The sequence below is a fragment of the Electrophorus electricus genome, chromosome 1 (genome assembly GCF_013358815.1).
Source record: "Electrophorus electricus isolate fEleEle1 chromosome 1, fEleEle1.pri, whole genome shotgun sequence".
Lineage (NCBI taxonomy): Eukaryota > Metazoa > Chordata > Actinopteri > Gymnotiformes > Gymnotidae > Electrophorus > Electrophorus electricus.
Genome location: NC_049535.1, coordinates 2,527,790 through 2,542,292, shown reverse-complemented (window position 1 = coordinate 2,542,292; position 14,503 = coordinate 2,527,790). Strand labels below are relative to the sequence as shown.

At 44.6% G+C, this 14,503-nt stretch overlaps 1 protein-coding gene across 1 annotated transcript; it reads left to right on the top strand.

Annotated features, from left to right (window-relative positions):
* Positions 1-37: 37 nt before the first annotated feature.
* mrvi1 (murine retrovirus integration site 1 homolog) lies at positions 38-14,449 on the top strand. The gene is made up of 22 exons (XM_027011319.2): positions 38-66; positions 755-1,253; positions 3,046-3,264; positions 4,922-5,028; positions 5,226-5,290; positions 5,684-5,857; positions 6,466-6,543; positions 6,651-6,697; positions 6,829-6,885; positions 6,997-7,407; positions 7,594-7,672; positions 8,000-8,126; positions 8,352-8,382; positions 9,234-9,374; positions 9,471-9,602; positions 10,519-10,669; positions 10,792-10,841; positions 10,944-11,093; positions 11,300-11,364; positions 11,917-12,036; positions 13,325-13,456; positions 13,545-14,449. The coding sequence occupies exons 3-22, from the start codon at positions 3,193-3,195 to the stop codon at positions 13,786-13,788; spliced, it is 2,433 nt and encodes an 810-aa protein (XP_026867120.2). The 5' UTR covers positions 38-66; positions 755-1,253; positions 3,046-3,192; the 3' UTR covers positions 13,789-14,449.
* The last annotated feature ends 54 nt before the right edge of the window (positions 14,450-14,503 follow it).

The window sequence follows — 14,503 nt, the reverse complement described above, 5'->3', positions numbered from 1 at the left end:
ATACTAACTCATTTGACCTGTGGGTGAACTGCAGCAATATAGTTATCTCGCAGGCCTCTACTTCAGGTACTGGACATCAGTCATGTTTCATATCCGACTACATTTTTCTGCTGGTGCACCTGGTTCAGTGTCTTGTCTCCTCAAGTGTAAACCAATAAAAGCTCATATCTATGCCTGTGGGGCTCACCTTCTTAACAATGTTGGTTCCTCTCTGTCAGACCCTTTTCCTGTGGGATTGGTTAATGACCCAAGCCCACCAATACACAGCACCAGAGAGAGCAGTTCTGCTACAACTCACAGCCCCTTACCGGAAACTTCCCCCGGACCGGCCTGTGAGGAGCTCCCACACCACCCCACTCCAGAGAGTGTAGCCAGGTCAGTGTTTACATTCCTCCAGGTCTTACAGGACAAGTCGCGTGTGTGTTTATGTAAAATCCTCGGCTGAGGGCAGCCCATGCTAGGTGAGACTGTGCAGAAGCTGCAGAGTTTACACTGTCACCCACCAAAGCTTCGGTTAATTACTGTTGCTCTTTACTGGTTCCTGCGAAAATGCAGAGTGCTTTTAGCTTGGAATGAAAGGCCCATCTGTCACACTGAACCAGGGTACATTTTTCTTAGGTAATGTAAGGGGATATGGCTGAGTTGAATGTTTATTGATTACGCATAATGATGAATTGATTCCACTAAGGCCTTTTTAATTATAGAGTCCACTGGTTTCCAAATGCATTACATTTGGATGCAACTTCCATTTCAGGGCAGACAGGCCAGGTTGTAGCGACAGGTCCGAAGAAAGTGAGAGCAGCGAAGTTTCACCAGAGGAGGTTATTATCAGCAGGACCTCCAAGACAAAGAGCAACAAATGTCCTACACATAAGAGAAAAGACAGCGGTGGGAGAGAAGAAGTGGCAACAGAGTCCAGACGTTCGGAATCAGAACTCGGTGAACAGAGTCAAGTCTTTAAGCTTGTGGACAAAGGGAGACCTTCAGACCCAGAGCACTGTCGGAAGCACCAGGTTTTCGATACACCTACCCTTAGCCCAAGTGAAGGTGTATCAGAGGGCAGTGGGAGGAGCAAAGAAGAATCAGAACCCTGTGGGAGGAGCCAAAACGGATTCTTAAAAGAACTAAGGACATGCTGTACGTGTAACGTGTCTGAGTTAGAATCTGGGAAGGAGGAAGTTTTTGATACATCTAAAAGTGGGAGTGTCCGAGCAGCTCAGTTTGAATCTACAGACTCTGCTACAGCAGTAAATGTGAGTATTTGGCATTTTTAGTAATCATTATCAAGATCATTGTTCATAGATATATTTGTGAATGAATTCCAATTTTAAAAGCTAATCACAAAGCAAATACCATGCATATTTAGTTTACTGCAGTTTCTAATGAGAAACTTGTAAAACACTATTTAGTTCAGACATGTCTGTCTTCTTGTTAGAAACCTGACCATGTGTTTCAATTTTGTAAACACACTGGATGGGAATGTTCAAGAAGGGTACGGCTCAGATTCTGGTGAAACACCAATAGCTCTTTAACTTCAGGTCAGTCTTCAACAAAACAAGTTGATAAGCAACTTAGCAGGTTATTTAATTAGCTTGCCAGTTCCCTGAAGATTGTGCTCAGCAGATGAATTCAGTTGCACACTGATAAGAAAACAGAGACTAGAACAGTTCACAACTACATGTTGACTTAAAACCTGTGGTAATTATTCAAATCTGTGTTTGAAAGGGGATATGCTGGTATGATTCCCCCAGGATGAACAAGCCTATATGTCATTCAGTCTACACAGAACATATTCTCAAAATTGCCGCTTCCTTTTTAGGGATGTATTTCTCCTAGGACATGAGTTTCAGTAGTGCCCTTGTTGAAGAAAATGGAGTGTTGTTGCTCTTGAGTAACGGTTGGAGAGGAACAGAGAGTATCAGGCAGGTTGTGGACCAAGGTTGCCCCAGCAGTAAATAAAGACAGTCGTTCATAGTGACAGTGAGCACTAGTGACACAGTGAGCTCATAGAGACAAATACTCTATGTCTATGCTTGGCTGGGGTGCAGTTGTGGTGGATTTTTCTTGATGATTCAGTTTAAATGTGCATTATTAAATATATGTGCATTATATTTAATTTCTAAACAATATATGTGTACATGTTGTTTGAGTGGGTAAATGTTGGCCTTATTTTCTGCTGACAGTGTTTTCTTTTGTACAGTCTGATGAACTTTAACACTAAGATGTTTTATAAAAATATAATCACTGTTGTCATATAAATCCTCTGCAGGCTGTTTTGCTTATAAGAAATGTTTACATGCTCTCTCTCTCTCACTCTCTCTCACTCTCTCTCTCTTTCTGTCTATTTCTATCGCTAAGAAACACATTGTTTCCTATTTTGTTTGGGTTAACAGGAAGCCAAGGATAGTTTTTTTAGCCCTCACATGGAATGAGAATAGATTGAATGGGATTAGGATTGCATTCCCCTGGGAACATGGTACCCTGCTGACCAACCCTCTTCTCCAGGTCTAAAAAGTTGAAATTACCATTTATTTCTGGAAATAGTATGTTGTGGGCAATACACCGAATAATAAAAAAATTGAACTGCAGCTGAACTTCTATAGACTCTGCTCTTCACTGGCTGTGAGGCCTTGCTAATGGATTTCTTTATGTTGTTTCGGATTCCCAGATCCCATATTGATTATGTTAGTTGCTTTTGTAAGGTCTTTTATACTCAGTGGCTTGCTAGCTATTTTCTATGCATATACGGTAAGTGACTTGAGCATCACAGATGCCATTAGTTATATAGAAAGGACATGAGAACCCATTTCAGAGTCTTCTGGCAGGTGGAACGAGATGGATCTCAGTGATGGGGAGAAAATACAAAGGTCTTGGAGTAGGCAAGACATAGACATGCAATGGAGACACAGTGCACTCAACAACAAGCCGAGTCTGAAGGAGAATCTTACACCGCGCAAAATCTCCATTAAGCTTCTCCATGTCTGGTGATTTCCCTGAATGTCATCTGGGATGTGTGTGTGTGTGTGTGTGTGTGTTCTCTTACAGCGCAATCAGGATATCTCTGTGGCACGTGGGGTGCCAGGGCCGCAGGTTCAGCAAGCTTCTCTTCCGCCTCTCCGTTGTGTGGCAGCCCAGGCCTACACCCCTCTCCTTCTCCCATACACCCGCTCTCGGCCCCCAAACGCCCCCACCATGCCCACCCTGCCTGAAGAGGAGGAGGATTCTGCTGAGGACATCGAGAGTTCCTCCAGCTCCCCCACCAACGTGAGTGACCTTCTGCCTCAGAGCCACACACACTCACATACATAAACTTTGCATATTTCTTACACCTGCTAAGATAGCACTAATATCTCCTGCTGCTTGGTATACAACACAAATAACATGTGATTAATTCTAGCTTCATTTGTTGTTTTTCCTGTGTGTCATATACACGAACTGTGTGTGTTGCTATGGTTGTTTTTTCATGCTTATTTACACTGCTGTCTTTACACACTGCTCACTCAGTGTGACAAGCTTTGACTGCAGCATTACAGCAAGTACATATATCATGTTTTGCCATTGTAGAGTTTTGCCATTGTATTTTTAGTAATAAGATCACCTGGATCTTTGAAGCAGAACGTAGCTGTTTTGCTCTGTGGCAGTGGTAGCTCAGTGGTTAAGGTACTTGACTAGTAACTAGAAGGTTGCCAGTTCAAATACCACTGGTGGGTCCCTGAGCAAGACCCTCAATTGCTCAATCTGTATTCAGTCACTTTGGATAAAAGCGTCAGCTGAATGCCATAAATGTAGAGTCTGGGGTCAGAGGGAAATTTTACAAGCTCTATAATGCATCCTTTCATATTTGTGTGCACGCCATATCACTATCTTAACAGATGCAAAAAAAAATAAATACAGGATTGGCTGTACTGTTTCATTTTTGGAGGCCACAAACTGTTCAGACATCAAAGTCTCTTACAGCCTGCTGTTCTATTAAGGCAACTGGGGTACTCCCACACAGACACTCATAAAGTTTAAGATTCAGATAGTATTTCACTCCAGGACCACATTAAACTCAAGAAATCTAATCCCAGACTCCAGGCTTAACAAATAAAAGCCGCTCGCCTTGATGAACAAAAGCAAGATTAACTTTCTTTGTCCTGAGGTCTTGTTTAATTGTTGTTTATGCATCACATTTTCTGTTACTGTGTTGATCATGTCTGCTGATCACATCACTGAGAACTGAAAATATAGCAAACCCCTCAGAATGCATAAAAGAATAAAAGGTTATATCATGAGGGAATAGTTGTTAGAAACTCAAAGACACAAAGGGGAGACAAACATTGGCTGTCACGAAGACCAATCTTTAGAAGGAGACAGGATGTGATAACAGCAGGCTGGTTTTCCCTTGGGAGCCTGTGTGTGTTTGCGTTTATGGGCAGCTCTCAGTGGACTGATTTTAAGCTTTCTGAGGGCGTTCTGAAGACACTGGAATGTAATACAAATGGAAAATCTGTCCATCTGTTGCTAGACCAACTAAACCAATTGCTAAACCAACAGATTTAAGATTCTTTCTTTAATAAAAACCAGCACGTTTATTTTTGTATTTTTTATTTTTCTAATTACATTTCTTCCATTTTGTTGGATGTTGTTGCTAACAACACAGTGGACATGCCATTCTTAGCACAGTAGGACTGCGGTACTGTGATGGGCAATGACATTGTGTGAAATGGTACTGCATTGTCCATCTTAAACTGACACCCTCGTCAGAGGTCTCAAATTACACTGAAATATTTAGCTGTCTGGTAAATAGAACATTTTACTTTAGAAGTGTCTTATCTATGAATTTAGTGATTACTGTCATTATTTTTGCATGATTTTCCGTACTTTTACAAATAAGAGTCCGTGAGAGGTGTCCTTTTTGCCTGCGTCTTTGTGTTTTTAGTACATGCCAGTTGAAGCCAAGCTAGTGAATGTGACTACGGCTCCCCCTACAATTGTCCTTCCAGGATCAGCCCCCCAGCAGGACCCTCGTCCCTTGGATAAAACTAGGTTTGTTTGGCTTGCTTGATTCAGCCTGGATTCCATTAAAGAAATTCATGCTTTACCACTGTGTGCCTTCACAACCAATACAGTTTTTGTTTCAGTCAATGACTTGGTTTAAACAGATGAAGTGGAAGGCGCATCTTTTGCTGTCGTTTAGCTATGCGTGGAATGCATTGCTCTAATGTTTACGTTTGCCATCTCAGACCACTCAGCCCCAGACTTCGGCTGTCGAGAAACACCAGTGCCTCGGGGCCTCTCACTACAGTAGGTAAGCAACACGAGCCTAATGCCTGAGCTTGTTTGTGTGATGACGCATGGAATATATATAGTTTCATGTACTGTGAACTTGTGAACAGTTTAGTCTGATTTCAGAAAGTGGAAACCTATACAGAAAGTTCATCAATTAAGCTGTTTTTGATTTATGACCACTGCACACAATAGCTTCCAGTGGAGCCCTTGGAATTGTCTAAATTTGGTCAAACATGGGGGTCCCCGCTTGAGGCTATTTTAGAGAGCAAAATTCAAGGGGCCAAGACAATTTCTCTTTGATTAGTTTGTTTTGGCCTGATGCCCTATAATGAGCTAAGGAACGTGGCTACAGATGATCAGTGTTTATGTGGATGTGCCTTCCTGTGCACATGCTTGTGTGTGGTTGTTGAAGACACTGAAGGCCACGTGATAGATCTGGTGAAGGATAAACTTCCAGAGCTGCAGCTGTCGGAGGAGGACCGGCAGAAGAACCTGGAGCTGCTGGAGGAGGCGAAGAAAGTGAGCGACCGCTTCCTGACCCGTAGAGGGCGCCGTTCCACATGCAGCCTCACCGAGTCGCCCACAGGTGACCACAGCACTCATCCTACACTGACAAGCCTCCTCATAGCAAAAAATAAATAAAAAATCAATCAGGATTGGTCCTGTGATTCAGGACTTATAGTCCTACAGTCTTGAATGAATCTACAGGACCTACAGTCCTGTATGAACTTTTGCATTGCTCATTTGATTTTGTGTTTCTGTGCGTGTAATTCAACACTTTTGGCTGGGCTTCTGCTGTGCATTCTGAACCTCACATACATCACTGCATGATGAGCCTACATAATTCCAGCTGCCATTACTGCTAGCTTCCCTTGTTATTAGGAACACCAAACGTCCTGCGTTATGTGACAGGGTCCTGGTGTTTTGATTTGAATTGCATTCCGTATTACTTCCTTCTCCTGGCAATTTCCTTTCTTATCAAACCTTATCACTGTTTACAGTGTGTGTGTCTGCTTGTCCTTGAATGTCTTTGAGAGCATCTCGACACGAGGCCGTAATCCTTCCACTCGCATGAAGCCCAGGGTGCAGACGTGAGCAGTGCAGCGGAGTAGGCTCATGATTGGTGCTCCTCTGGAGCGTTGGTGGTGCGTGCAAATCTACGCGAGGTCACTACGGAATCTGTTTTGATTTCAGGTCCTTCGCCCATCGCAACTCCATCCTCTTCTCCTGTACCCTCACGGAGCAGTTCTCTCTCCGCGCCCCCACAGATAGGTAAACATGCCACTGAGAATCAGTTATTATTGAGAGCTCATTACTGGCATGATGTATGATCTAGCAAACATTTATTCCCCTTTTCTGCTTTGTGGTTTTTCATGTAGCTTCAGTGGCAGATGCCACAACAAACCCGCCTACAAGCTCACTCATGGTGGGTAGTACATGATTAATGATGTCATTTTATACAGTGTATCTCTTTTCCATGATTAGTAATGACTGTTGTTAATTGTTTTGTTATAGCAACATTCTGCTTTTGCTGTGTGTGTCTTTTTGTGTGGGCAGCGGTTGGAGGTGCCTGGTGTGTGTGACCATGGGGAAGCAAGTACAACAGACCATGAGGTAAGCCCAACTGCTGGTCACATGGGTCAAATCTCTCGCAGTCTTTCTTCGTCACTCTTATTGCTGTTTCTTAACTACATTACACCGCCCTTGATTTTTGCTGTTGTGTAGAGTCTGAGGAAGCTGGTGGACTGGAAGCCGCCCGAGAAGCGCAAGGTTTCCTCCGGCACCTTGACACCCCGCCACACCACCACGGCGGCGGCCAGACAGCCGGCTATGACCCACAGAGAGGTCTTAGAGAGCCTGAAACCGGAAAGCTCGGCCCCGGTGACGGGAGTTGCCAAGCCTGTCCCACATCCAGCCACCCAGCAAGTGCCCTGCACGGCCGAGATCAAGACCATCGGAGCCTTCCCACCCCTCATGAGGGCTGTCTCCTGGGATACCGTGGGCTCCATGGGTGGGAGGAACGGGGCACCCAATGGCGATGAGGGCCTGGCCTTCTCCGATAAACTGAAGTCTTCTGGGTACAAGGACTTCCCAATGGCTCCCCTGAACGTCCAGAAACTGTCCAAACTGCGAGAGGTAACGTTGGACTTTTGTAGTTTCATGTTACAACGTTTGGCTCATTTAGGGACTTGTAGCCAAAGGCTTGAGGTAAGGAGACAAAGAGCACATTACTGCGATAGCAATGGTCTGACATGGTCAGTTTATTACAGGCGTAAAGCTTCCCCCAGTTTCTAACTCACACACCGGTTTGTCCTCACTCAGGAGCATAAGCTGATGAGGACCCAGAGCATCTCAGGATCAAAGCTGCCAGATCTGAGCGAGACGGCTGAACAAGAACGAGGTTGGACCCTATGAATGACCACATGTTTGCTATTTTTAACACTTCGCGTTGATTCAGAACAAGCGTATACAAGCTTGAGCGCTTGTCTTAGGTTAATCTGTTGATTCTGACCACTCTGTGATTGTCTTGTGTCTCTATATCAAACCAACAGCCCCTCCATCTTATGAATCATGTATAAACATGCTATTACACGCATGTACCAGAAGATGGCAATACAGGCATCCTAGTTAGATAGATAACCCAGATCGTTAGATCGCATGCCAAGAACAAAATGGAAAGATTTCTTGAAATGTCCATTTTAAGCAGGGAGCGGTCTTTGTTCCCCAGGTTCCTGCTCTCTGACAGCTGTCTCCCCAGCTGACGAGGAGGCGAAGGAGAAAGCTGACGCCATGCCCAACATATCCGACCTCATGCTGCGCAAACTTAAGCTGCACAAAGGCAGTACGGTGGCCTGGTGAGGACACTCTGCACGCCGCACATGCTGAGCAATCCTGCAGTGTGTGTCATCTTTACATGCATTTACAGCACTTGGTATATGCTCTCATCCAGACTGACCCACAGACAGGAACGCAATGTGATTGTAGACTGTACTGTATTACAGTGGATACGGGTCTCTGGTATATATAAAAGCACCGGTCACCATCACTCTGACTTGAAACCTGTGTGTTGTTTGTTTCAGTGCGCCTCCGCTCACGGAGAAGGAAGTGGAGGTGGGTGCCTTATCTTCTTGCTGCATACACCTTAACACCTCCCGACTGTCTGTGAGGTCTCAAATTTGGACGCTTTCAGCGTGTGTTAGATCAGGAAGGAAATTCATCTTGGCCCGTGTGAGCAGCGTTCACTAAACCGGGATTCTGGGCCAGATTAAAGGGATGGTCTTTTCATTACGCAGGGATGAGTCAGCGTGGCTGTGATAGAAGCCGGTACACAGAAGTGCCCTGTGAGGCCTTGCTGTGCCTTGTGGCACACTGCGTCCCTGAGACCGCACCTGTTTTGAAGGCGCTAATGTACGGAAAGTCCGTGGCCCGCTCTGTCCGTGCTCTGGAACCCGGCACAGTTCAGCGGCCCTTAGTGGTTTCCTGCCCAGGAGGAGGAAGCACAAACATGCCCTCTCTGTGGACTGGATCAGGGTCAAGGGTCATCTTCTGCTCACTGTGCCTTCCCTCAAGTTCTGAGGGAAGGTCTGCTGCTCGCACTCTCTGCACTTTGATAATTCCGGCGCGGAAGAGAGGACTCAAGGGCCACTTCTGTGTTCTTCTCCATCACCACACCAACTTTGATCTCTTGCCTAATGGTCCGTCCAAACAGACAGGCATTGGGTGTAATCCTGGACGGTTTTCAGGACGTACAGGGTTAATTAGCAGAGTTTAGCAATTTGTTATCCTTGACCACCTCACGTGAGATCCCAGCCGTGGGAATGATCCTGACCTTGTTCAAGAGGGTACAGTGGTTTCCATTCAGAGCAGCTTATGCGCTGCCTGTTTCCTAGCATGTACGTTTGCCTCTTTTCCGGGCTGTGTAGTGATGCAGGGTCTCTCGCTCCGACAACCCCCCACCCCAGAATGCCTTCGTGCAGCTATCCCTCGCCTTCCGCAATGACAACTACACGCTGGAGACGCGGCTGAAGCTGGCAGAGCGCGAGCGCAACCTCACAGAGGAGAACACCGAGAAGGAACTGGAAGAGTTCAAACACTCACTGAAGGTCAGCCATGAAGAGAAGATGGAGGGGCCCGACTCTCCGCAGGGGCCCGGCTTACATTTCCTTTTTTTCGTTCCCTTTTCATTCCTTGCCTTTCAGTGCACGGCGCCGCTGTGGCAGAATGCAGAGCAGAGGGAGTCCTACCAGAGACTCGTGGAGACCTTGGCTGTGCTGCACCGCCTGGCCAACCGCCTCTCCAGTCGGGCTGAAATGGTCGGAGCCGTGCGGCAGGTGAGGAGCAGCGGGCGGGCGGCTCCTGGGCTGTTGCCGGACACCGTCCTCCCCTGACCCAAACTTTGCCATCCACAAGTGCTCCTCCTCTTGCTTTCCTAAGAGTTCTGGACCCTCTCTGAGGAGCTTAAGGAGCACTGGAGTGTGTCTTTTTCCAGAAGATAAGATTCTGTTTGTGAAAGATTTAGCTCAGTGTTATGCTTGCCCTTAGGTTAATGTGCAAGCCAAAGTAAACTATGTGAATGGAGAAGTAGTTACAATGTGCCAGTTGCCATGGGCAACGCTATTAATGTTAGACTTCATGCCTTAGGGGCTGTGATTGTAGTAACAGCCCTTAATTCTCCTTATTTTAACTTACTCGCATGTTTCACCACAAGAGCTAAACCTGAAAGCAATCAGAAAATTCCCTCTCTAAATGCATTTGTGGTGTAACTTGATCTCCAGTAAGGAACTCTTACTCAGAACACCTTCATGAAAGTTGCATGATGCATTTGAGGGCTTTATTGTACATGCAACGATGTTGCTTAGATAACCATTTGTGACTGCAATGCCCAAGTACAACAATGATGATTCAGTAATTGTGTGCTTATATGCAACACTTCTATCTGTAAGCATGGGGTGCATCAAGTTTGCAAGCATCCCATTGGCTGGGCAATGTACTCTAAAGAATTTCTAATGTATTCTAAATTATATTGGTTTTCATGGCTCCTATTGCTCTGTTTAATTCAGCAATTCAGTATAGCTGAACAATTGCAAAATAAAGCTGCGTTTTCAGTGTGATGGCTCAAATCGCCTAGCCTCAGCTCAGACCCCACAGTGTGTGATGACTTCATTAACATACTCTCAGTGGAGGCTACTAACTGTTTGATGACTCTGTGAGCTTTGCGTTACTGAACCCTTTGGTTTTGTGGGACAGGAAAAACGTTTGAACAAAGCCACAGAGGTGATGCTGCAGTATGTGGAGAACCTCAAGAGGACCTATGAGAAGGACCATGCAGAGCTGATGGAGTTTAAAAAACTAGCCAATCAGAACTCGAACCGATACTGTGGCTCCATGGAAACTGGAGGTGATTATGTGCTCATAGAAGGAAAGTAGTCTGTAAAAATGACCGTCACACTTGTGTGTCTATGGTCTCCTTGAATGCTTGTATTCTGAATGGTTTAATGTATTCATGCTTTTCTACTCTAGAAGATGGCATTGCACGTCAATCGAGATCCATGTCTGTGACATTAGGAAAGGTACTGCGCCAAAACCAACCCATTTAATTCAGTGATGGAATACAGTGGCTACTTGGCATGATGCCAGCAAAATAAAACACCGTATTTTCTTCATCCTTAAAGGCTTTACCCAGAAGGAGAGTCAGCGTGGCTGTGGTTCCCAAATTTAATCTCCTGCACATTCCTGGTCAAAGCCCAACCACAGTGGGCCCTGGCCCTGGCCCCAGTGCTGGCATTGCATCTCCTGGTGGCCCCGTGGCACTTCCTGTACTGGTGAGCTCCATTTCATTTGCCTCTTCCTGCGTGTCACAACCGTGACCTCCAGGCTGCATGTGCAGGGTGATTGATGATGCTTTATCTAAGATGCTCCTCCATTGGCTCGCATCGCATATACACTGTGGCCCAGAAGCACGTGACCTTGACCTCTTACTGCACCTGGTGTTAGAATCTTTGTGATTTTTTGTGATCTCATTGTTTAGTGCGAGGCGAACAGCACGAAGAGTGATAACCCTACAGACTCACCACAACAAGGTGCAGGTGAAAAGTGAGTACATATCTTAACATCATACATCTGTACACACACACAAACACACACACACATGCACTGCGAGTTTCAAATATATTCATGACCAAATTTTCAGTGACCTCCAAATATCGATGGAACATTCCACAAAGAGACTGAGCTGGAGTGTGTTTCAGATGTTCAGATGCTATACTGAGATTTAATCCAAACATTTGGTCTAGAGCAGGTTCCAAAGCCCAGGTGCTGGGCTTCACCACCAGCTCTGCTTAATGAGGTGAGACTAAAAGGTCCCTCATGCCTTGTGCACCAATGCCCACATGTAAGGCTTCAGCCAAGTGATAGAATAACCTGCCTTCTGCAGGACAGAGACATTTTTAGCGTGTGTGACTTCAGTTTTACGGGCGTTTTGTTCTAAGAGCGTGTCCCCCACTGTACTCAGTTTATCAAAGTCAGTGCAGAACGTGTCTGTTATGGCAGCCTGCGTTTAGTTTTTTTAGTTTTTTTTTTTTACATAATTGCACGGGTATATTGCTACAGTGCCAACTCCCATTTCCTATCTGAAAAATACTTCAGTGTAAAAGTTGCAGCGGAGCAGGACGGCGACGTAGCCACATCGACTAAAGTCCCCTGCAGTCCAGAAGAGATCAGAGCCCAGATTAAGGCCAAGATCGAGGAAGAAGCCTACAAGAAAGGGTAACCTGTCCACATGTGCAATTATGCACAGGCACATTTGCTTAATCTGGACAGCTATTACAGCTGAAAACTGACTGCTTGGCACAGACTGGCAAATTTACAGTAATGTAGAATGATGTTTTGTTTTTGTTTTTTTAAAGTAGTAATTTTCCAGTTAAATGTACTCAGCATTACATATCAAAGATGTAGTCTTAAATTTGAAAGACTTCTTTGTTGATCTTCATGAGATAAATGTACAGTACAAAAATATTAACATCCATCCCTTTTCACATAATATTGTTTAAAAAGCACTGAGAGCCGGGGTGAGCTGAGGCAGAATGCAGGGAGATCGGGGTCACGATCGGGGTCACGATCACACCTCCAGGGTCGTTGTACCTGGGAGATCAGAAACAGAAAGGAAACCAGAATGCGTAACTTGTAACAAAGACAGGTGAAAGAATTACAAAATAAGAACTAAAGAGACAAACACTAGTATAAATGAGAAACTAATGTAGAGAACAGGAACATAACCGTCTGGAACAAGGAAATGAAATGACAAACAGGATAACAAGCAACAGGCCACAGGAACAAGACTAGAATACCAGGCCACCAGCTAACGGGTAAGAGAACAGGAACCAGGTAGATGGTGTAGATAGGATAAGAGGGTACAGACTACAAGGCTAACAGGTAAACAGGATAGCAGATAGTAGGGCGCAGACTAACAGACAAACAAGCTAACCAGGAACTATTACGGATAACAGGCAAACTAGTTATATGACACAAGAAAACGCAAAACAGACAGAGACAGACGAACAAAGTGGAAACAGAAACTAATGGAAACAAGCAGACAGGAGGCTTAGAGGTAATGACTGGGTCAACAGAAACAAAATATGTTTAGCTTATATATAATAGCAAGGCACAAACTATTAGAATATAGACAGCCTGGTAGCAAGAGGCACTACACAAGAGAATGGGAACAGAATAAAGGATACAGAAGGGCAGGAGGCAGGAAGTAGACTACTGGTCAGAACAGAGAAGAAAATACAAACAGGTAGGCCAAAAGCGAAACATGGGACTTAAGTAGGGAACCCACAGAGGGCTAACGAGGAGATGACAATAAAGAGAGGAGAATAGAAATGAGGAACAAAACCAGGAAAAAAACAAAAACAAAGGAACACATGGCAGGTAGCAATGGGGAATAGCGACAAGATAAATGATAGCTTCAGAACCTCTGGTCCCTGTATGCAGAGGTAGTGTTATTAGTTTGAACGAAGACTGTCAATATCACACCTCACATATACATCTGCAGGTATCAGGAGGGACTGAAAAGAATTAAAGAGCTTCAGGAAGTCAAGGAAGAGGAGAATTCATCAGAGGAAAAGCAGTCGGCGCTCGATCAGACAACTGCAGAAGATCCAGACAAAGAAAATAAAACAAACAGGTAAGTTTCTTTTAGGCAACATAAATAGCAATGGCATCTGTTGAGGAGCCACACTGTCTAATTTCAACACTGCACCTTCCTGTCACAGTCGATATGAAGAAGCACTGGAAGCCATCGACCGGTTATGTCCAAAGGTCTTCAAACGAAGCTGGACGCTCTGGAGAGTCCTCACCTTGTTCATAGGTTTGTTCTTTTTGGTCAACCTCGTAAACTTCTATAGTAACTACTACGGTGACCACGGAGACACGTCGGCAGAGAAGTCTGGTGTTCCTGGCAAGAAGAAGTTTTTTGGCCTGCATGTAGGCTCGAAGAGTAGTCCCACGCCAGAGTAGTGCCCAGCCTACGCACATCTGCATTCAAAGATTCATCCAAGGACTCGGCTGGTACTGAGGAACCCAGCTCAGTGCACATGGGAATATCTGAAACACTAGTAACTAAATTTAAGACTATTTTAGAGAAGCTTTCAAACTGCAATATGAAAAAAAATCTCAAATTCCTCTGTTGTTCTTTAAGGACAAAAATGCTAGTAAGAGAACCATAGTTTCAGTGTAGATTTATTTAGGTGTCGTATAGCACCTAGATGGAATAATGTGGTTTTATTATTGACAACCAGCTGATGTTACAGATACACATTATCTTACCACTCAAACCAATACAATTATATTTCTCAGGTTTATGGGATGAAGAATTCAGTATACTATTTAAATGATCTTTAATCTTTTGTGTGGTTATTAAATTCTCTTATGTCTATATTGTTTGACTTTACATTCCAAGGTAGCTCCTTAAGTGCAATACTTTGCAACACATAACTGAACCTTTTATTTTGATGTGTTGGATTGTGTCCTTAGAGCGCAATGGTGTGAGCATCTTCTCAAACAGTTTAGAGTGCACTTTTAAATAGCATGAGAGATTTCTTTCATCTTTTTAGATATTTGCACATGTGTGTTGATGGTTGTGTCACTCAACCTTTTAATAAAGGTGCCTTAAAAACAGGCTCAGTAATTTCACCTGGGGGTAACTGAGTAGAGTTTGCCTAACAGTGATGAC